The 15,870-nt window shown below is 52.2% G+C and overlaps 6 protein-coding genes across 6 annotated transcripts; 5 read left to right on the top strand and 1 right to left on the bottom strand.

Moving 5' to 3' along the window:
* Positions 1 to 727: 727 nt before the first annotated feature.
* COCMIDRAFT_107561 (uncharacterized protein) lies at positions 728 to 2,457 on the top strand (the record flags this gene model as incomplete). Its single annotated transcript, XM_007694376.1, has 3 exons — positions 728 to 1,115; positions 1,167 to 1,871; positions 1,922 to 2,457. 3 exons carry the CDS (start codon positions 728 to 730, stop codon positions 2,455 to 2,457), a joined length of 1,629 nt encoding a protein of 542 aa, XP_007692566.1.
* Positions 2,458 to 3,278: 821 nt separating this feature from the next.
* COCMIDRAFT_30232 (uncharacterized protein) lies at positions 3,279 to 4,001 on the top strand (the record flags this gene model as incomplete). Its single annotated transcript, XM_007694377.1, has 4 exons — positions 3,279 to 3,371; positions 3,466 to 3,606; positions 3,665 to 3,767; positions 3,823 to 4,001. The coding sequence occupies 4 exons, from the start codon at positions 3,279 to 3,281 to the stop codon at positions 3,999 to 4,001; spliced, it is 516 nt and encodes a 171-aa protein (XP_007692567.1).
* Positions 4,002 to 5,466: 1,465 nt separating this feature from the next.
* COCMIDRAFT_40839 (uncharacterized protein) lies at positions 5,467 to 5,905 on the top strand (the record flags this gene model as incomplete). The annotated part of the gene is made up of 2 exons (XM_007694378.1): positions 5,467 to 5,626; positions 5,706 to 5,905. 2 exons carry the CDS (start codon positions 5,467 to 5,469, stop codon positions 5,903 to 5,905), a joined length of 360 nt encoding a protein of 119 aa, XP_007692568.1.
* A 559-nt stretch (positions 5,906 to 6,464) lies between these two features.
* COCMIDRAFT_107565 (uncharacterized protein) lies at positions 6,465 to 7,923 on the top strand (the record flags this gene model as incomplete). Its single annotated transcript, XM_007694379.1, has 2 exons — positions 6,465 to 7,621; positions 7,683 to 7,923. 2 exons carry the CDS (start codon positions 6,465 to 6,467, stop codon positions 7,921 to 7,923), a joined length of 1,398 nt encoding a protein of 465 aa, XP_007692569.1.
* A 1,861-nt stretch (positions 7,924 to 9,784) lies between these two features.
* COCMIDRAFT_107556 (uncharacterized protein) lies at positions 9,785 to 10,297 on the top strand (the record flags this gene model as incomplete). Its single annotated transcript, XM_007694380.1, has 3 exons — positions 9,785 to 9,821; positions 9,906 to 9,965; positions 10,080 to 10,297. 3 exons carry the CDS (start codon positions 9,785 to 9,787, stop codon positions 10,295 to 10,297), a joined length of 315 nt encoding a protein of 104 aa, XP_007692570.1.
* A 344-nt stretch (positions 10,298 to 10,641) lies between these two features.
* On the bottom strand, positions 10,642 to 11,850 carry COCMIDRAFT_30234 (uncharacterized protein; the record flags this gene model as incomplete). Its single annotated transcript, XM_007694381.1, has 3 exons — positions 10,642 to 10,688; positions 10,834 to 10,969; positions 11,221 to 11,850. The coding sequence occupies 3 exons, from the start codon at positions 11,848 to 11,850 to the stop codon at positions 10,642 to 10,644; spliced, it is 813 nt and encodes a 270-aa protein (XP_007692571.1).
* Positions 11,851 to 15,870: the final 4,020 nt, after the last annotated feature.

Raw genomic sequence — 15,870 nt, forward strand, 5'->3', positions numbered from 1 at the left:
TTGTTGCAGATGGCAAGGCTGCCTTTTCGGGGGGGCAAGAGGCCGTGGCTTTCTCGTAAAAAGTAGGGGAACAGGGGATCGGCTGGTAGAATGATGTTTCGTCACTCGCATCTAGTCCTCGTGGCTATGCTTGGCTGGTCTGGTACGTTCAATTCCAAGCATCAGCGCTTAGTCCATGACGATCTCTATTCTCTTTGGGCCCACTCAGACATCCTGGGCCTAATCTGAACCATCTCAACGTGTCATAAGTCGGTGTTCGTCAGCACCGACCTTGACATTTTCCATTGTTTGGGGTATCAGGATGTCGAGTGGGCAAGGATGTTGTTGTCGTGGGGTCCTGACCAAATATTGGCTCGGCATATTTCCATCGATGTCCATTGGACAGCATGATGTCTGTCCCTCGAAGCGAAACTTAGGCCATATCGGTGATGCCTATGTTCACGCCGATGGATGTAGGGTCATGGATCGTCTCATCCCACTATCAGTCCCTGTATGCTTGTACATAAAGCACGTCCTGGGGAGCCGGAGAACGGATTGTGTACCTGACAGCTGTGGTGTGATATCTACCAGGCTTCTCACGCGTCTTTGGTCGTTGTCAGTGTGTCCTCATTTACTTCCCGTTCTCGTACCTGTTTTCGTTCTCGAGGCTTGGCTGCCAGCTGTCGACGCCTACCATATTTGACCCATACCTTTCGACACTCTCCTTAACCACAGTTGCGTTACCGACATGCATTCTTTCACGGTGTATGCGCTTGGCGTAGCCGTTGCTGGCCTCGTCGTATACGCTGTATTGGACGCTGTCGCCAAGTACGACAAGCGATACAATGTTCAGAACATGCCTGGACCACGGCTGGTCCCGTGGATTGGTCGTATTCATGACCTTCCTATCGAGTTTATGTGGCTGAAGTTCAAGGAGTGGTCGGACATGTATGGCCCCATCTATCGGACCAAGATGTTGGGCGACAACTTTGTCATCATCTCAGACGAAAAGCTTGCTGAGGAAATGCTGGTGAAGAAAGCCAAGGTGTATTCAGACCGACCGGAAATCAAGTCGTTGTTTGATGCGAAGAGCACATTTGGGTCCATGGAGTATCTGCCCCTTATGGGCAAGAATCGTACGTTGACCCCTAGCGGGCGAAGGATGAATCGGACTGACAAGACAATAGAGTACTGGGCTCGTCAGCGAAAGTTTACACACTCTTATCTGACCGGCGCAACCAATGTGCAGTATAATGGTATTATGGAATTCGAGGCCAAGCGATGGATGGCTAGGCTTCTCGAGAACCCCGATGACTTCGCTGCCTCCCTTGAGGACATGTGCTCCAAGGTCATGTGCCAACTGACATGGGATGATGCCTCACTTAGTACCCCTCTTACCCCTAGCGCGTGGGGTCTGCTTACTCAAATGTCCCCTGCCGGTCCAATCACCAACGTTCTTACTCCTCTTTGGGACTACTTGCCCGAGCCCATCAACCCGTGGAAAATTCGTGAACGCAAGCGCCATGACGACCAGCAAGCCTTTTTCATGGAATGCCTACAGAACACTAAGAGGAAGATGGAGAAGGGCCAACAACGAGCCTGCTTCACCAAGAACTACCTCGAGACAGCCGAAAAGTCAAACATCTCTGGCGATTACGAGGCCTCGTGTGTCATTGGAATGATGGCGCTCGTTGGCATCTTTACTGTTACCGGACCGATTTACTACTTCCTGATCAGCATGGTACACCACCCAGAGTGGCAGATCAAGTGCCAGAACGAGATTGATCGTGTTTGCGGCGACAAGCCTCCCTCTGTTACTGACTTGCCAAACCTTCCCATCTTGCGCGCGTGTATCAAGGAGACAATGAGATGGAAGCCCACTGTTCCAACTGGTATGTCAGTTCGCTTAAGTCGACTGCATTTGCACTAACCGGGAGAATAGGCGTTGCGCACGAAGCCGAAGCAGACGATTGGTTCCACGGTTACTTTATCCCCAAAGGTACACGCATTCTCCCTCTTGACTATGCCTTTCTCCGCAACCCCGTCAAGTACCCCGAGCCCGAAGAGTTCCGTCCCGAGCGGTGGCTGGAGCCTGAGTGGCCTACGTTCCAAGCGCCATTGACCAAGTACCCTGACATTGTGGGCATGACGTCCTTTGGGTGGGGTCAGCGTCAATGTCTAGGTATGTCCATTACTCGGGACGAGACGGTGACAGGCTGCGGAGCGCTCATGTGGGCCTTCAATCTGAAACGCAAGATCGACCCTGTCTCCGGCCAAGAGATCGAGGTACCCCTCAACAAGTCCAACTCGCTTCTCATCATTAAGCCAGACCCGTGGGAGATGGCCTTTGAGCCGAGAAGCGCAGAACGCAAGCAGGAGGTGATTCAGTTGTGGGCAGAGGCTGAGGCCAAGGATAAGGCGGAACGCGCTGAGTTTGCGCGACAGGCTGAGATGGAGCAGGCTTTGGAGCAACCTTAGATATTGTTTGATACCCGTGTACTGAAGCTGTTGAAGGGTGCAGCAGTGTGGCTGGGCGTTTGTAAACCATGGTTTCTTTTTTTATTATTTTTTAGTGCGGCGACACATATTTCCTTTGTCGGCATAGTGGGTAGCTATAATGCATCTCTTTGGACCCTTGACTAAAGCTCGTGTTGATGGTTTCTGTGTCCCGAAATGTGAAAGAGTGGAAAGGGCCGTAGCATGGCTAATTTTGACAAGCGCGAATGGTGCTAGATATGTAGATCGTCCCATCTACTCGTATTCGCAGTGAGGAGCCGGCCATGGGGCGCTATGCTGGGCTGGGCTGGGCTGAGCTGAGCTGGGCCGACCATGGCCCTCTGCCAGCCCAAGGACTATGGTGCTGGACGTCCGTGTCGCCTGCTGTCAGAGGGCGGAGACGAATGCGGAGCTCCGTACATGGCGGAGTGAAGGGCCAGGATGCGAAACTATGCACAAGCATACCCTATACATGCCGACTACGTCTGCCCTGACATGGCGGTGCATTCCTACGCTAGTTCCCCTCCATGTACTGCGTACCCCTCTACCCCTCTTAGCCCGAGCGCTGTCCTATTGGAGCGCAATTGACGAACGCCCAGAAGCACCGTCAGCAGTAAGAAGCCGAATCATGTGACCAGCCCCACTCGGGAGCTGCAGCAATCGTTGCTCTGCGGCCAGAGCTATAGCGTTGCCCCTCCATCCCGCCCTTGATCTTTTAAAAGCTGCCCCTCATCACTTTGTTCAACAACACTCCATCTTCACACACACACTTGTTTGCACATACAAACCCTACTCCCATCAAAATGTCCAACCCCCGTGTTTTCTTCGACGTCAGCATTGGCGGCCAGCCCGCTGGCAGGATCGTCATGGAGCTCTTTGCGGACCAGGTCCCCAAGGTGAGTACCCCGCCGTCAGAATCTTCACCATCGATCTTGTTTAGTTTTTCCGAATGTTGCAAGTAGCGAGCCGCCAACTAACCGCCATTGACAGACTGCTGAGAACTTCCGCGCCCTCTGCACCGGTGAGAAGGGTACCGGCAAGTCTGGAAAGCCCCTCCACTACCAGGGCTCCGTCTTCCACCGCGTCATCCCCCAGTTCATGCTTCAGGGTGGTGACTTCACCCGCGGCAACGTACGTAATTGCTATAACCGAGTCTGTCAACGAAGAGCAGCTGGCTGACGTAGCGCAGGGCACCGGTGGTGAGAGCATCTACGGCGACAAGTTTGAGGACGAGAACTTCAAGCTAAGCCACACTGGACCCGGTATCCTCTCCATGGCCAACGCTGGACCTGGTATGTTTACAATGTTGTCTGTACGTGGACAGAGCAAGCTAACCGGATCGGCTAGGTACCAACGGCAGCCAGTTCTTCATCTGCACTGTCAAGACCTCATGGTTGGACGGCAAGCACGTCGTCTTCGGCAAGGTTGTCGAGGGCCTTGACGTTGTTCAGGCTGTTGAGAAGGTTGGCTCTCAAACTGGCAAGACCAGCAAGGAGGTCAAGATTGAGAAGTCTGGCCAGCTGTAAACGCTTGGCCTAGCCGCCAAGTCCGACTTTGAGTGATGCGAGCGGATTGACGATGACGACGACGATTGACGATATCAACAAGTCAATAAGCGGCACTGGTCAGTCGTAGTACCAAGCTGGGAAATGATATAGACTCTTGCGCGCAACATTTCTCCCATGACTGTACTTGCTGTGATGTTTTTGTGTGCGATGTGAAGATGGTCTTGAAAGGTGATTTCCTGTTTTTCCATCTGTCGCCGGGAGCTGGAGCAAAGGTGGGGCTTGCATGGACAGACGGGTACCGGCTCCGCCTCACTCGGACGGGTATGTGTATGGGAGTGGGAAGGGTTCGAGCGGAGTGATGGAGGGTGTGTTCTTAGTAATTGGACCTAGGGCCATGTACAATTACTACATACGTACGTACTCTGCCTTGATGGTAAAAACATGGAATGGTGGGGACATTGGTGATTGCCGTTTCTGGAAGGGCAGCAAAACGTCTAGAAGCCTTGGGAGGCACGTGACTGAAGCGCTGGCAGTGCGCTTAACCCAAACAGCCGAGGAAGTGGGAAAAGATGCATCCAGGGGCGCAAACATGGAACAAGCCTATCAAGAAGCCAGTTTTGTATTGATGCCTGACTCGGCATCTTGATTGTGAGCTGTGAAGTTTGATTACAGCAAATTTTTCGGACATGACGTGTGAATTGGATTATGACTTGTTGTCGTTATTGTTGTCGCTGCGTCGTACTTGTTCTTCAAAGCCACCACGTACCCCGCCTTGATTGGCTCCACAATTCGTGCAGCCTGGTCACCTTTTCATCCTGGGGTAGAATGCAGAACGGAAAAAAGGAAGAAAAAAAGGAGAGACAAAAGGCTGCAAAGTGATGCAATCAAACAGTATGGGTGGCGCAGAGAAAGAAAAGGTGTGTGGGGATACATTTATCGTATAATCACGTGTGGTGCGCCAGGTTGCCACACAGCAAGCCCTAGAGTATCCAGCGACGCTGGCATTCGACAAGCAAAGCAAGAATGGCGCGAGTGATGCCCAACGGCTTCGTTGCACTTGTGCCAGGGACCTGCAATGTTGTCGCTCACCATCTTCGATCTCCGTGACGATCATGTTCACCCGTCGTGGGGGATTTCAGTCACTGGGCAATGGGTCAGGCAGCTAGCGGCCGTAGTTGGATGGGTTGGATGGAGGCTGGTCCTTGTCAAGGCAGCGTCCAGCCTCGTTGCGTCAGAGAGGCGGTTGCATACTCGGCCGCGACCCAGGGAATATGCAATTGCAAGCCGACAGCTGCCGCAACATACCGTAACCGAGTACGTACATACATGGCAGATATCGCATATACTACATAGTCATAGTCGTACGTACAATTGTATGTAATCCAAGGGCGTGGGATATGACGTCGGCATCGGAATCGATATGATGGCTAAATGCCACAACGGAACGAGTCTCACCATTGTCTGCTGACAACCGGGACAGGGCATGGAGAAACAGCATGAAATATCGATACACGTGGGAGGATCAGCCACCAAGGAGCGTCCCGTAAGTGCCCGGATCCGATGGGCGACCGAGAGCTCGTTTCGCACAGCCAGTGCGGTTCCGAACATGGAGGTTGCTGGCTTGCTGGCTTGCTGGCTCCTCGGTTGGCCGTGTCGCCGCGGAGTGCTTGCTGGGCGTTTCCTCTTTGTTTTAACGGCGGGCTGTGGTTGCGGATGCTGCAGACGGTGCAGGAGGCGTCGCGAGTTGGTATGGAGCACTCAGACTCAATTGCACTCACACTCGGCCGGTTGCCATGGCGCGCGTGGGCGTTGGACAAGGTTGGTGGAGGAGGAGGGTCAGCGGACTGCAGCGATTCGCCGAGGGCGCTGCAACGGACCCGATGCAGGCAAAGTCAGATGGCCTAGGAGGTCTAGATGTCTAGTAGATGGTTGCCAACGGCGCTGACGAGGGCCGACGATTAGCTGCAAGCAGCCAAGGCCTATTAAGCGTGTGCAGCGCGCTGCGCGCAGGTTGCAGTGCTTTGCAGCCATCTTGGTTGACGCTGATCGACCGCATTGGGAACGATCAACCGGCCTCGAGGCATCCAGAACCCCGCGAGCACACCACTCACCACTCCCTCTCTCACCCACCCCATCCTCCTCATCCCACCCACGCACGCTATGCGCTGCGCCTCCATTCGTGCTGCTCTCTCACCCACAGCCTGCACTTTGTATTAATCCCCCCCCCTCGGCCCTTGCGCCCGCCTTGTGCCAGGTCACCCTTCCGTCAGCTGTCTCAGATCGCTGCGCCGCCTGCTTCACTCCAGGCCCCAGTCTCTCGTAGTCTATGTATACGCTTGTCTGCGTTGCACTATAACGCCATTCAAACACAATAAACCATCTATTCACCCCCCCATCCGCCTCTGCTCCCGAGTATCCCTTTGATCGCGTGGCTGCCGACACGTCACATCACACACACACCCACACCACATACATCACGTCATGGCGCCATCCGGGCATTGGCGACAGTATCAGTCCAGCAACAGTACCACTTCAGGTCGCAGCGAACACAGCGACCGTTCCTACGAAACAGCCCCAACAGAGTACAGCGGCCGGAGACCGTCTCTAGCTTACAGCGAAACATGTCATGGCCGCATACAAGGACGCTATCAGGAACATGATTACGCTACGCCTCAACACCAAGTCGAGCCCTACCAGCAATTTCCTCCACGTTCATCAGTCGACACATATGCGTCGACATCAGAAGAGGATCTCGCCGATGATTTCGAAGGCATGCCAGATTACGATGTCCCCGTATATCGCCATGAGCCGCTAGGCGGCGATGCCATTCCCACCACACCCCGCGACTTTGGAGAGCTCTTCCCCACCTCAAAACGCATATCAATACGACATGACGACTCGACGATTGATGGAAACATGAACCTGAGGGTAGACACACAGGTCGAGGATCGATCCCACCGGAAACAGAGCTACACTCTCTTCCATCTCCGCATGCAGGACCTCCGCACTCGTCAATTCTCGCTTCGTCGTTACTGCAGAGACTCTGGCCGTGAGGTTTGCCACTCAACACGCAAGTACCAAAAGCCTGCCACCGAGATGCGGCCAGTGCTGCAGCGTGCCAGCACAGCCCTCGCTAGCCTTGTCAAATCCGAACCCCGCCCCTCGACATCAGCAGGCCTGAAGCGAGCAGACTCGGGATATGACTCAATGCACCACATTACTCGCCGCGACGACGATGATGATGACGACGACGATCTAGTTGAGTCACGTCCCAAAACCGTGGGCTACTCCAAAGGCCGGGCACTGATTCCGACGAATACCATCAAGCTCGAGTTTTCCAACTACGCCCACATTGATGTAAAGAGACGTGGCGCCAAGTCGTACAAGAAATATGCGTTTGAATACTGGGGCAATGACTATTCGTGGAAACGCATCATTAAGAAAGAAGGCCAGCAAGAATCCATTTCCTACTACTTGGTCCGCGACGACAACGACAAGGAGCCGCTCGCCCACATCTGTCCTGTGCGCGTGACGCCCAGCGAAGCGCATGAGGAGGCTGCGAGGGGTGGCTGGGTGCCCCCGTGCTATATGCGCATCACCGACGAGCGGATCCTGAGTTCCGACTCGGACATATCTGAGTAAGTCACAGACTTCGACTCCGCCGCTACGATAGGCAGCAAGCTAACATTGATAAACTAGTGTTGTGGTTGCAACGGGTCTAATGGCACTTGTGGATGACTGCATCAAGCGACGTTTCCACTCGAAGCAGACTACGCACATGCATATTCCGCTGCTGCGTAACTCATCTTTCAAGATGGCCAATTTGGAGTACATTGGCCCCAAGCGGTTAATTGATGAAGTCTTCAACCGAAAGCAGCACGACGGTAGCACAGCCAAGAGACCGACACCACCGGCGGCTGTGCGTCGTGTCGCGACGTGAGGCGTCGACCTCGTTGATGTGTGCTTCACAGTTGTTCATTCGAGGCCCGCTGCGTTGGCGCACATCCCTGCAACCGTAAGGATAGACGCATCATCTAATGGTACACGTACGACGGAGCTGTCAGAACTGTTCTGTTGGGACAGGATCCGATGGACAGCGGTCGTTGTTACAGGGCTGGTTGTCAATTTTCTTTTGTGCTTATTTTTGTCTTGTTTGATGTTTGGTATGCGCATGGTCCCTTTGACCGCGGCACGGATTGCGTCATGAGTTTGCTGCATTTGTTGAGCGTGGGTTTCACAGGATACCATTCCCGCCAGGGACTTGAGCGCGTTGAGACGATTCTCGAGTTATGTTTTTTTTTGGTTACGAACAGCCACTCTATTCCTTGGATCGATACATGTTTTGGATTCACGTTAACGATACCACCAATTATTTGGAACGAATAATGAAACTAGGGCCCGTTTCCCTCTGCTATTTTTGGTCCAATGCCCGCCACGTGTGAGACTGTTCTGTTTTGTTTTCTGTGTTGCTGGCGTGTGGATATGCAGGGCACGCCCCAGGGTCGCAGTGAGGCTTTTGCACACGCGCATACGCTGAAGAGTAGACTGATGGTACATTCGTTGTGATGTTTGCTTACGCGTCGGACTGGAAAGCCTGCATTGATGCGAAGTGAGGCTTTGGTGCTGGCTGAGCAGTCTTGACAGGCTTGTGGTGGGAATTGTAGCACCTCGCACCAGGTGTCACGGGCAAGGTGTGAAGCGCATCGCCAAGCACTGCAATGCCACAACGTAAGGCTTCAGATACATGTTGGCTTTTGCTTTCATGATGGTGATTGCACCGGACAGAGGGCAAACAGCCAAGCAGGTACCCGTTTACCTCTGTTGCCATGTGACAGCTGATTCCGTGGGCACCATGCATGTCATGCCAAGCCAGTAAGTGCGAACCGCTCCGTCTCTCCACATGCAAGTTGTCGTTAGACGCCGTCCGCCGTCACCAAAGCACCCGCCACTCGCCTCACAATCCCCATCCCATGTCTGCCCGTCGCTGCCCGCTCACCTTTGCCCCAGGCCATATTGTTAATATCGCTGAAAATCTTCGGCTTATGATATCATGGCTGCCCTCTATGCCGACGACCGTGACGGGGGTTCTGGCTACTGCTGCATGGTGAGCTGGCTTCCCACTAGCATCATGCCTTGCAGCCATGTGCATACGCAATGGAATCTCTTGGGCTCCAGTTCCAGAATAACCCTCAGCAAACTCCCCAACTGACAGCTTTTTGAACGGGCGTATGCTGCATGCAGCCCTTGCCCCATTCAGGGTACTGCCAACCGCGCTCTCCACGGCCATGGTTGCTCACCTGAGCTGTACCCACGCAATCCATCAACTCTCCGCATGCAGGATTCGGCTGCGCTTCGCCTTAGCCATGTTCTTGGTTCTCGCATACCCCATCGGCCCGCTCTAGAGGGCGCCTCTCGACCCAATGCCTTGGGTTTCGTTGAGCGGGTGCAAAAAAGTTCGCTGTGCCCCCGTTGAACCAGGTGGCTCTCGACGGCTCCTAGCAGTTGTGTGCATCACAGGTTAGAAGAGAGTATGACTGACGAAGCAGCCTGCCGCGAATCTCTGTTACTCACTGCTGCCACCGCCTGTCGCTCTGCTACTCATCGAGCCTCTGTCTCCATGTCGGCCGGGTTATAAGTAGCCCTTTTTGACAACCTCTCCGAGCATCGCTCAGCCCTGGTGTATCAAACTTTCCTTCCCCCACACTCTGTCCATCCTCTTGCTCACAAAGCATTGCTCCCTCTTATTGTCTTCTTTCAAGTGCCTCTTACCACATCTGTTCCACCTGATACGCCTGCCTACAATGACGAGCCCGGATTCGTGGTCACAACGTCTTCGAGGTTGGTATTCCATCTACCCCCACTCAGTCTGTTGCATTGCACAGACACACATACACACAGTCGCCTGTTAACATGCCCGCTCAGAGCATTGTCTGGTCCGCGGTATACCAGAGCCAATTTATACGGATCTTTCGGATCGCCGAGGTACGGCGGCCCTTCTTACCCACCTTCCCCTGAAAATTTGCAGCACCACCATATTTCTACTTCAGCATCCAACCCCCAAGCTTGTTAAGAGAAGCAACTAACACACCAGGCCAGGAGGTCGAACTGCATGGACCACCATGGTCTCTGTCAGCGGCACCGAATACCAAGCTCGCTTCTGGTACGATGGCGACTATCTTTCTCAGGCAAAAGAAGACTGCTCCGAGGTTGCGCTCAGGACGATTACTGGATATATGAATTCTGCGCAGACGCCGCCGCCAGCAAGCCACTATCGTAGCTTGGGCACGCAGATGAATCAGAGTATCACTTCTTGAATGAGTGGCTCGTATCTCTCGCCTTGAGCTATGTTTGCTCGAGTTCATCTGAAATTGGCGCGAGAGATTGAATTAAGTTGATGGGAATTTGGAATTCAAACGCTCGAGTTACGACTTTTCGTGATCGACAATAGTCACTCCTTTTTTTGGTGGTTGTTTTTTTGCTGTTATCATTTGGAAAGCTGGTGGTCATAGTGGCTTATCGACGTTGTCAACTTGGTTTTTTGCCTGGGCTAAGGTAGGAAGAGGGGAAACGGGATATGGGGCAAATGGGGGGGAAACCGGGCCGGGAGGTAAAGTTCGTATTTCAAAATGTACTTGCATTCGTTTATTTGGCAGTTTGGCTACTTTAGCGGCTTTGTTACTCGTGTGCCCTGCATTTGTATCAACCCTATATTCCTTTTCTAAGCGTGCTTAGAGTGACAAGTGTCTGTCTACTTCTAACAGGTGTTCATTGAGTTATGATGATATTGTGATGGGAAGAAGAGCCTCCTTATCCCACTCAAACTCACGACTATCAACCACCGCTCACAAACCTCGGACGAAGCAAAAACCCTCAACCTTCACGCCCGCTCGGCCCAAGATCCGCGCACACGCCCCACACTTCAAAAAGCCGAAAGTCGGAGAAGAAGAGGAGTAGGAGTAGGGAAGGGGGGGGGAAGGGACCAGATACTTTACCTTTCTCAGTAGCCCCAAACAAACCCCATCCTCCTACTCTACCTTCTTTGTCCGCTGCCCGTCACATCACTCCCCCACCCCCCCTCTTCCCTCTTCCCTTACCCTGCCCAACCGAATCAAAAACCAAGCAGGCAAAACAGGCAACGAAAAAAAAAAGAAAAGAAAAGGTCAGCCCCACGCGTTTCCCTTGTCCCCACCCCTCCCATCTAATCCATATTATGAGCACCCAATCAAGGGCTACTTACGCCCTCGCGCTTAATGTGATTGATCCGGACTCGGGAGGCGAGTAAAAGTGGGAATGGATATGCGATGCATGTTGGTGTTACACGTATGCAGTAGAGGGTTGCATATTCACGCATCGAGGTGGTGGGTTGCAGTTGGAAATGGACTTGTAAGCGAGCGAGGAGAGGGACTTTGGGGCTGGACTTTTTGGGGCTAGGCTGTGGGGAGGTTGTGGCGAGGTAGGGTAGGGTAGGGTAGGGTATGGCGAGGGAGGCGAGGCGAGGGTGAGCAGAAGAAGCGCCGAGGAGTGGAGAATTGAGGGATGAAAGGCGGAAGGATTGCATGGATATGTGGCTGAGTGGGTAAGAAGAAGCGCCGAGGAGTAGGGGATTTGGAGAGGGTATGGAGGCGTTGAGTGGATGGTTGAGGGATGGCGTGCGCTTAGGGAGAGGGACTGCGTGGATGTGTAGTGTAGCCTCGTGGGTAGGGATGAGAAGATGGTGGCTTTGTTCTGGACTTTCCTGGAATCCGGTAGATAGACAGGAAGAAGTGGCAGCTTCACTGTCTTTTGGCGTGTTACAGCATAGGCAACGAGACCTAAAGGCAGTGGCTTCGCTCTCTGCAACCTCGTAGCCTTGCGCGCAGAAAGGCATCGTCAATCTGGATGGTTCCAGAAGCGTATCTACTGGGATGATTGTGCAGGTCAGAGACGGGGAGGATTGTTATCCGAATGCGAGTGATAAGCAGGGCCGTCATATGATTTGATCAAAGTGACACATGACTGGCAGTTTTGGCCCCCCTTGGCTCTGCGTTTCAATGGGGCTCGCTGACACCAGTGAGAGCACACGCGTTCCAGGGGTGTCGCCGAATAGATTCATGGTTCCCAAGGAGCATAGAGGAATGCTCTTCGTGTAGAAGCTCTAGTCCTGCCTCGATACGATGGCGGCTATCGACGCGTGGTTGGAATAGTGTCACTGTATAGTGGATGCATGGGTGGAAAGCAGTGTTACTGTGGCATTGCTAGCTGAAGCCTCCAGGCCGGCAAGCGCAAATCCGAGTTGCATGACTGTAAAGGATTTCACTGAGACTTGGCATACAGAAAACGTGAATATTTCCGAAAAAGCAAGCAGTAAATACGAAGTCATGTTCCCAACTAGATACTATACATTCAAAGACTTCGTGTTCCAGTGGGTACTATATGTAAAGCTGCCTCCTTACTCATTCACCCGCTGTCTCCATGCACTAATGCAGATCTTCGGGACAATTCACTCTCCGAGCACAACCCAGACTTTCCTTTCCCCCTCAGCGCTTTTTGAATAGTCTGTATTGACACCTATACCCTTACCTTACGAGGACAAGCTCACTTGCTGGTCTCTGGCAAAGAAGCTGCCGGATTGGCTTACTCGATCTCTCGCCTAAACAAAGACGAACGCTTACGTCTCCAACAATCTTACTTGCTTGTCACAACCGATACTTTGCCTGCCATGCAGCACCTATCAGCGCCACGGATTGCATCTCGCTGTGGCTAGACACGGCTGATGATAGAGGACACTGCAACACAGATGGCTGTCGAGCGCGACGAGCTTGCTTGATGGAGACGTTCTGGAGACTCGGGTGTCACGGAAACGCATTTTTCTATCTCGACAAGGGCCATCTGCGCTCACTTCCAAGTCAGCCACACCGAGGACGGCTGCATCCTATACAGGTTGATGCCTCCTGTCAACGTGGCCTGTATGTTTGTTCCATGGATGAGATACTCTAACACGCACTGATGACTCCTAGCTTGATTACGACATCAGACCATCGAGACCAGAGTCGCGCTCCATCTCCTCGAACACGTCCGTTTGTTCTGTTCAAGCACCTTGCAGCTACTACAAGGATTACAAATAGCTCACCAACATATTGGGTATAAAGGCGCTATAAAATAGCACTATAGAGAGGAGAGGAGAACGGTGTTGTAGTCATACGTGGCAGCGTACTACGCACTCTATAGAGTCTACCATCCCAACCTGTGGTATTCATGCATAGCGCTAACGCCTGCGCTGGCCAGACATCTGCATCTAGCTCACAGAAGCTAACGAATCACACGTTTCTTTTGGCCGGTCGCGGGAACGCAGAAGGGAACGGATCGTCTGCTCGCCCTTTTACGGTACACTTGGCCCGCAAGTCAGCAACTTCGGGGATTCGGCTCAGCTCATGCAGTGGGCTCGCACCATATGGGCCGAGGAGTACAGAGCAGTGACGGGAACTGCGATTCAATGACAAATGTAAAGTTGGTCGAGATTCATGCTCATTGCTCTTCCGCCATACGATATACAACACGTTTCCATGAGGGTCCCGCCATTCAAGGCCACAACATCAGAGAGAACACGATACACGATGAGGACAGACAGGAATTAAAAGCATCAAAGCGCAGTTGCAATGCAAAGGAAGACAGCAGGACGGAACTTCCCTCTGATCTACCCCCTTTGACACACTGCTGCTTTATCTGGCCAAATGCGGCAATGGAGTGATTATTGGAAACCGCCGGCGAAATACCAAGGAAGGTTAATATGGTCTTGATTCAGAGGAAGCACACGCATGAATACATGGTAAAGCAGTGGAAGAAGAAGAATAGACTTCATCTGTCACAGATTAGCCAACGTTTCTTTTCTGAAAATTCGGCAAAACGTAAAAAAAAATAGTTCAACAAGGTTGTGTGTATGTGCAACCTGTCAACTTTAAACGGGAAGGACAGTTTATTCCCAAAGTACGGCTGGCAGCGCAAGAACTCTAATAAAATTGCCCAGCTTTCAGGTTGCCGGTCCGACCCGTATCGGAGCGTACCTTCCGCTGATCGCGTGGGCACGTGTGCAGCAACCTCTTTTGGGACGAGGACTCCTTTTCATCAAAACCGAAACTCTTGAGCTATAGAATCGTTACTAGTCATGTGCCGCTGATACCCTTGAATAAAAACGTGAGTGACTCGGAACAATAACGGGAAACGCGGGAAGTGCGGCTGTGACATTCTGTATCTCTCTGCATGAGTGTCCCTGCGGCCGGTGTCACAAACGCACGGGCGTGAAAGTCGCCGATGGGTCCACTGCACGTGGCTCTTTGAGCGCTTACGGGCAAAGTTCCGGCAAGAAGCATGGCATCATCTCGTATTCTGTCTGTTCCATCTGTTCTATCTCGAAAAAAAAACCATGTGATCACTCTACACGACGAGGGCGACTGCTATGTACGCCTGCATAGTGTGCTTTGATGACCAGGCCATATGCTTCTGTCAACATCCAGCCTTATAGACCTGTAAACAAGAGACTTCGCGAGTCTTGCTAACCGTGTAGGCAACACGACGTTGACAGTTTTCCTAACTACGCTCGGCAAGTTCAGTCATCGATTCTTAGAGGAACTGCATCGGAATTCCACGTTCTACCCTCTACACCGCTCGGATTCAACCCCTAGTTCCTTCCAAACGTCTTGAAAAATCGCTTCTATGCGTTGTTTATCCGATCCTGTCCGCCGCCTGATCGTTCTCAACCCTCGTAGTCATCGTAAGCTCGAGACGGAGGAAGCAGATGTTATCACACGGACACAGTATTTTTGAACGGACACGCGAAAAAGGATAGAGGTCGATTGAAAGAGCCTAAGTGGCGTCTCAGAGTGAGATTATGATGTGGTGATAACTGAAAGGACACGTTCTGACGTGTCGGGGCGGAGTTCATTCCGCGAGCTGTTACCCAGACTATATTTACGGATATCAGCTACTCCCTTGGACCAAAATCGATGTCTTTTCGCTGGAATAAATCACGGTAGTGATAGGCTGGAGACCTGGTACTGGAATATGGCTTTACCGCCAACTCATCGTAGTCCATAGACCTGTCGACGGTATGCATGAAAATGTGTCGCAGCAACAAGCCCAGTACTACAATCTCTGTACCCGTCTCCTTGACATCGTCACCCTCGGAATTCGGAATTTCTTAAAAACTCTGAACAGAGTAAGTGTAGAAGTCAACCAGGCCCCTTTGCTTACATGAACAAGGTTATTCGACCCTTGACCTGTCTCAACACCATTCCAATTGCAACCCTCCCATCCCTCGCAGATTTCCTCCGATACCCCTCTTAAGATTTTCGTCTTCGGATACAGGAAATATTGTAATTATTCTCCGCGCATACGAGCACGAACCACGTTGCGTAACACAAATAACAAATACCTTCAAAATACGGTCGTACCTCGCTAGTCTTTGGAAGTCGGACAATGCTGCACAAACCCTCGTTAGGGCATCACACCATCACCGACCCCATGCGATATGCTTCGTTGATAATTGCGAGAAGAAACGCCAGCGTTAGAATAACTACAGGTGATGTTGCAGTTGAACAAATGGTCCGCTGTCAATGGCGGGAGGGCGGGAGCTAGGCACCCGCATCGGCAACCTTAATTGTGCCGCTGCGAAACAAGCGGGGATCCGCAGCCCAACTGATGACTGAGGTCTTGGAACCGGCCATGAACGGGAGGGACTCCACTACCTATGCAACGGAGAACCAAATACTTAAAGAATCGTCCCTGTGCGATTTCCAACGAGGAAAATCCTACATACAAAAAAAAATCCAAAACTTCAACTCTTACACACTCAATTCATTTCGAACAACAGAACAAAAAAGCCAACCACCATAACATAATCCTCTTTCTCCCC

Source organism: Bipolaris oryzae, assembly GCF_000523455.1.
Source record: "Bipolaris oryzae ATCC 44560 unplaced genomic scaffold scaffold_213, whole genome shotgun sequence".
Taxonomy (NCBI): Eukaryota; Fungi; Ascomycota; class Dothideomycetes; order Pleosporales; family Pleosporaceae; genus Bipolaris; species Bipolaris oryzae.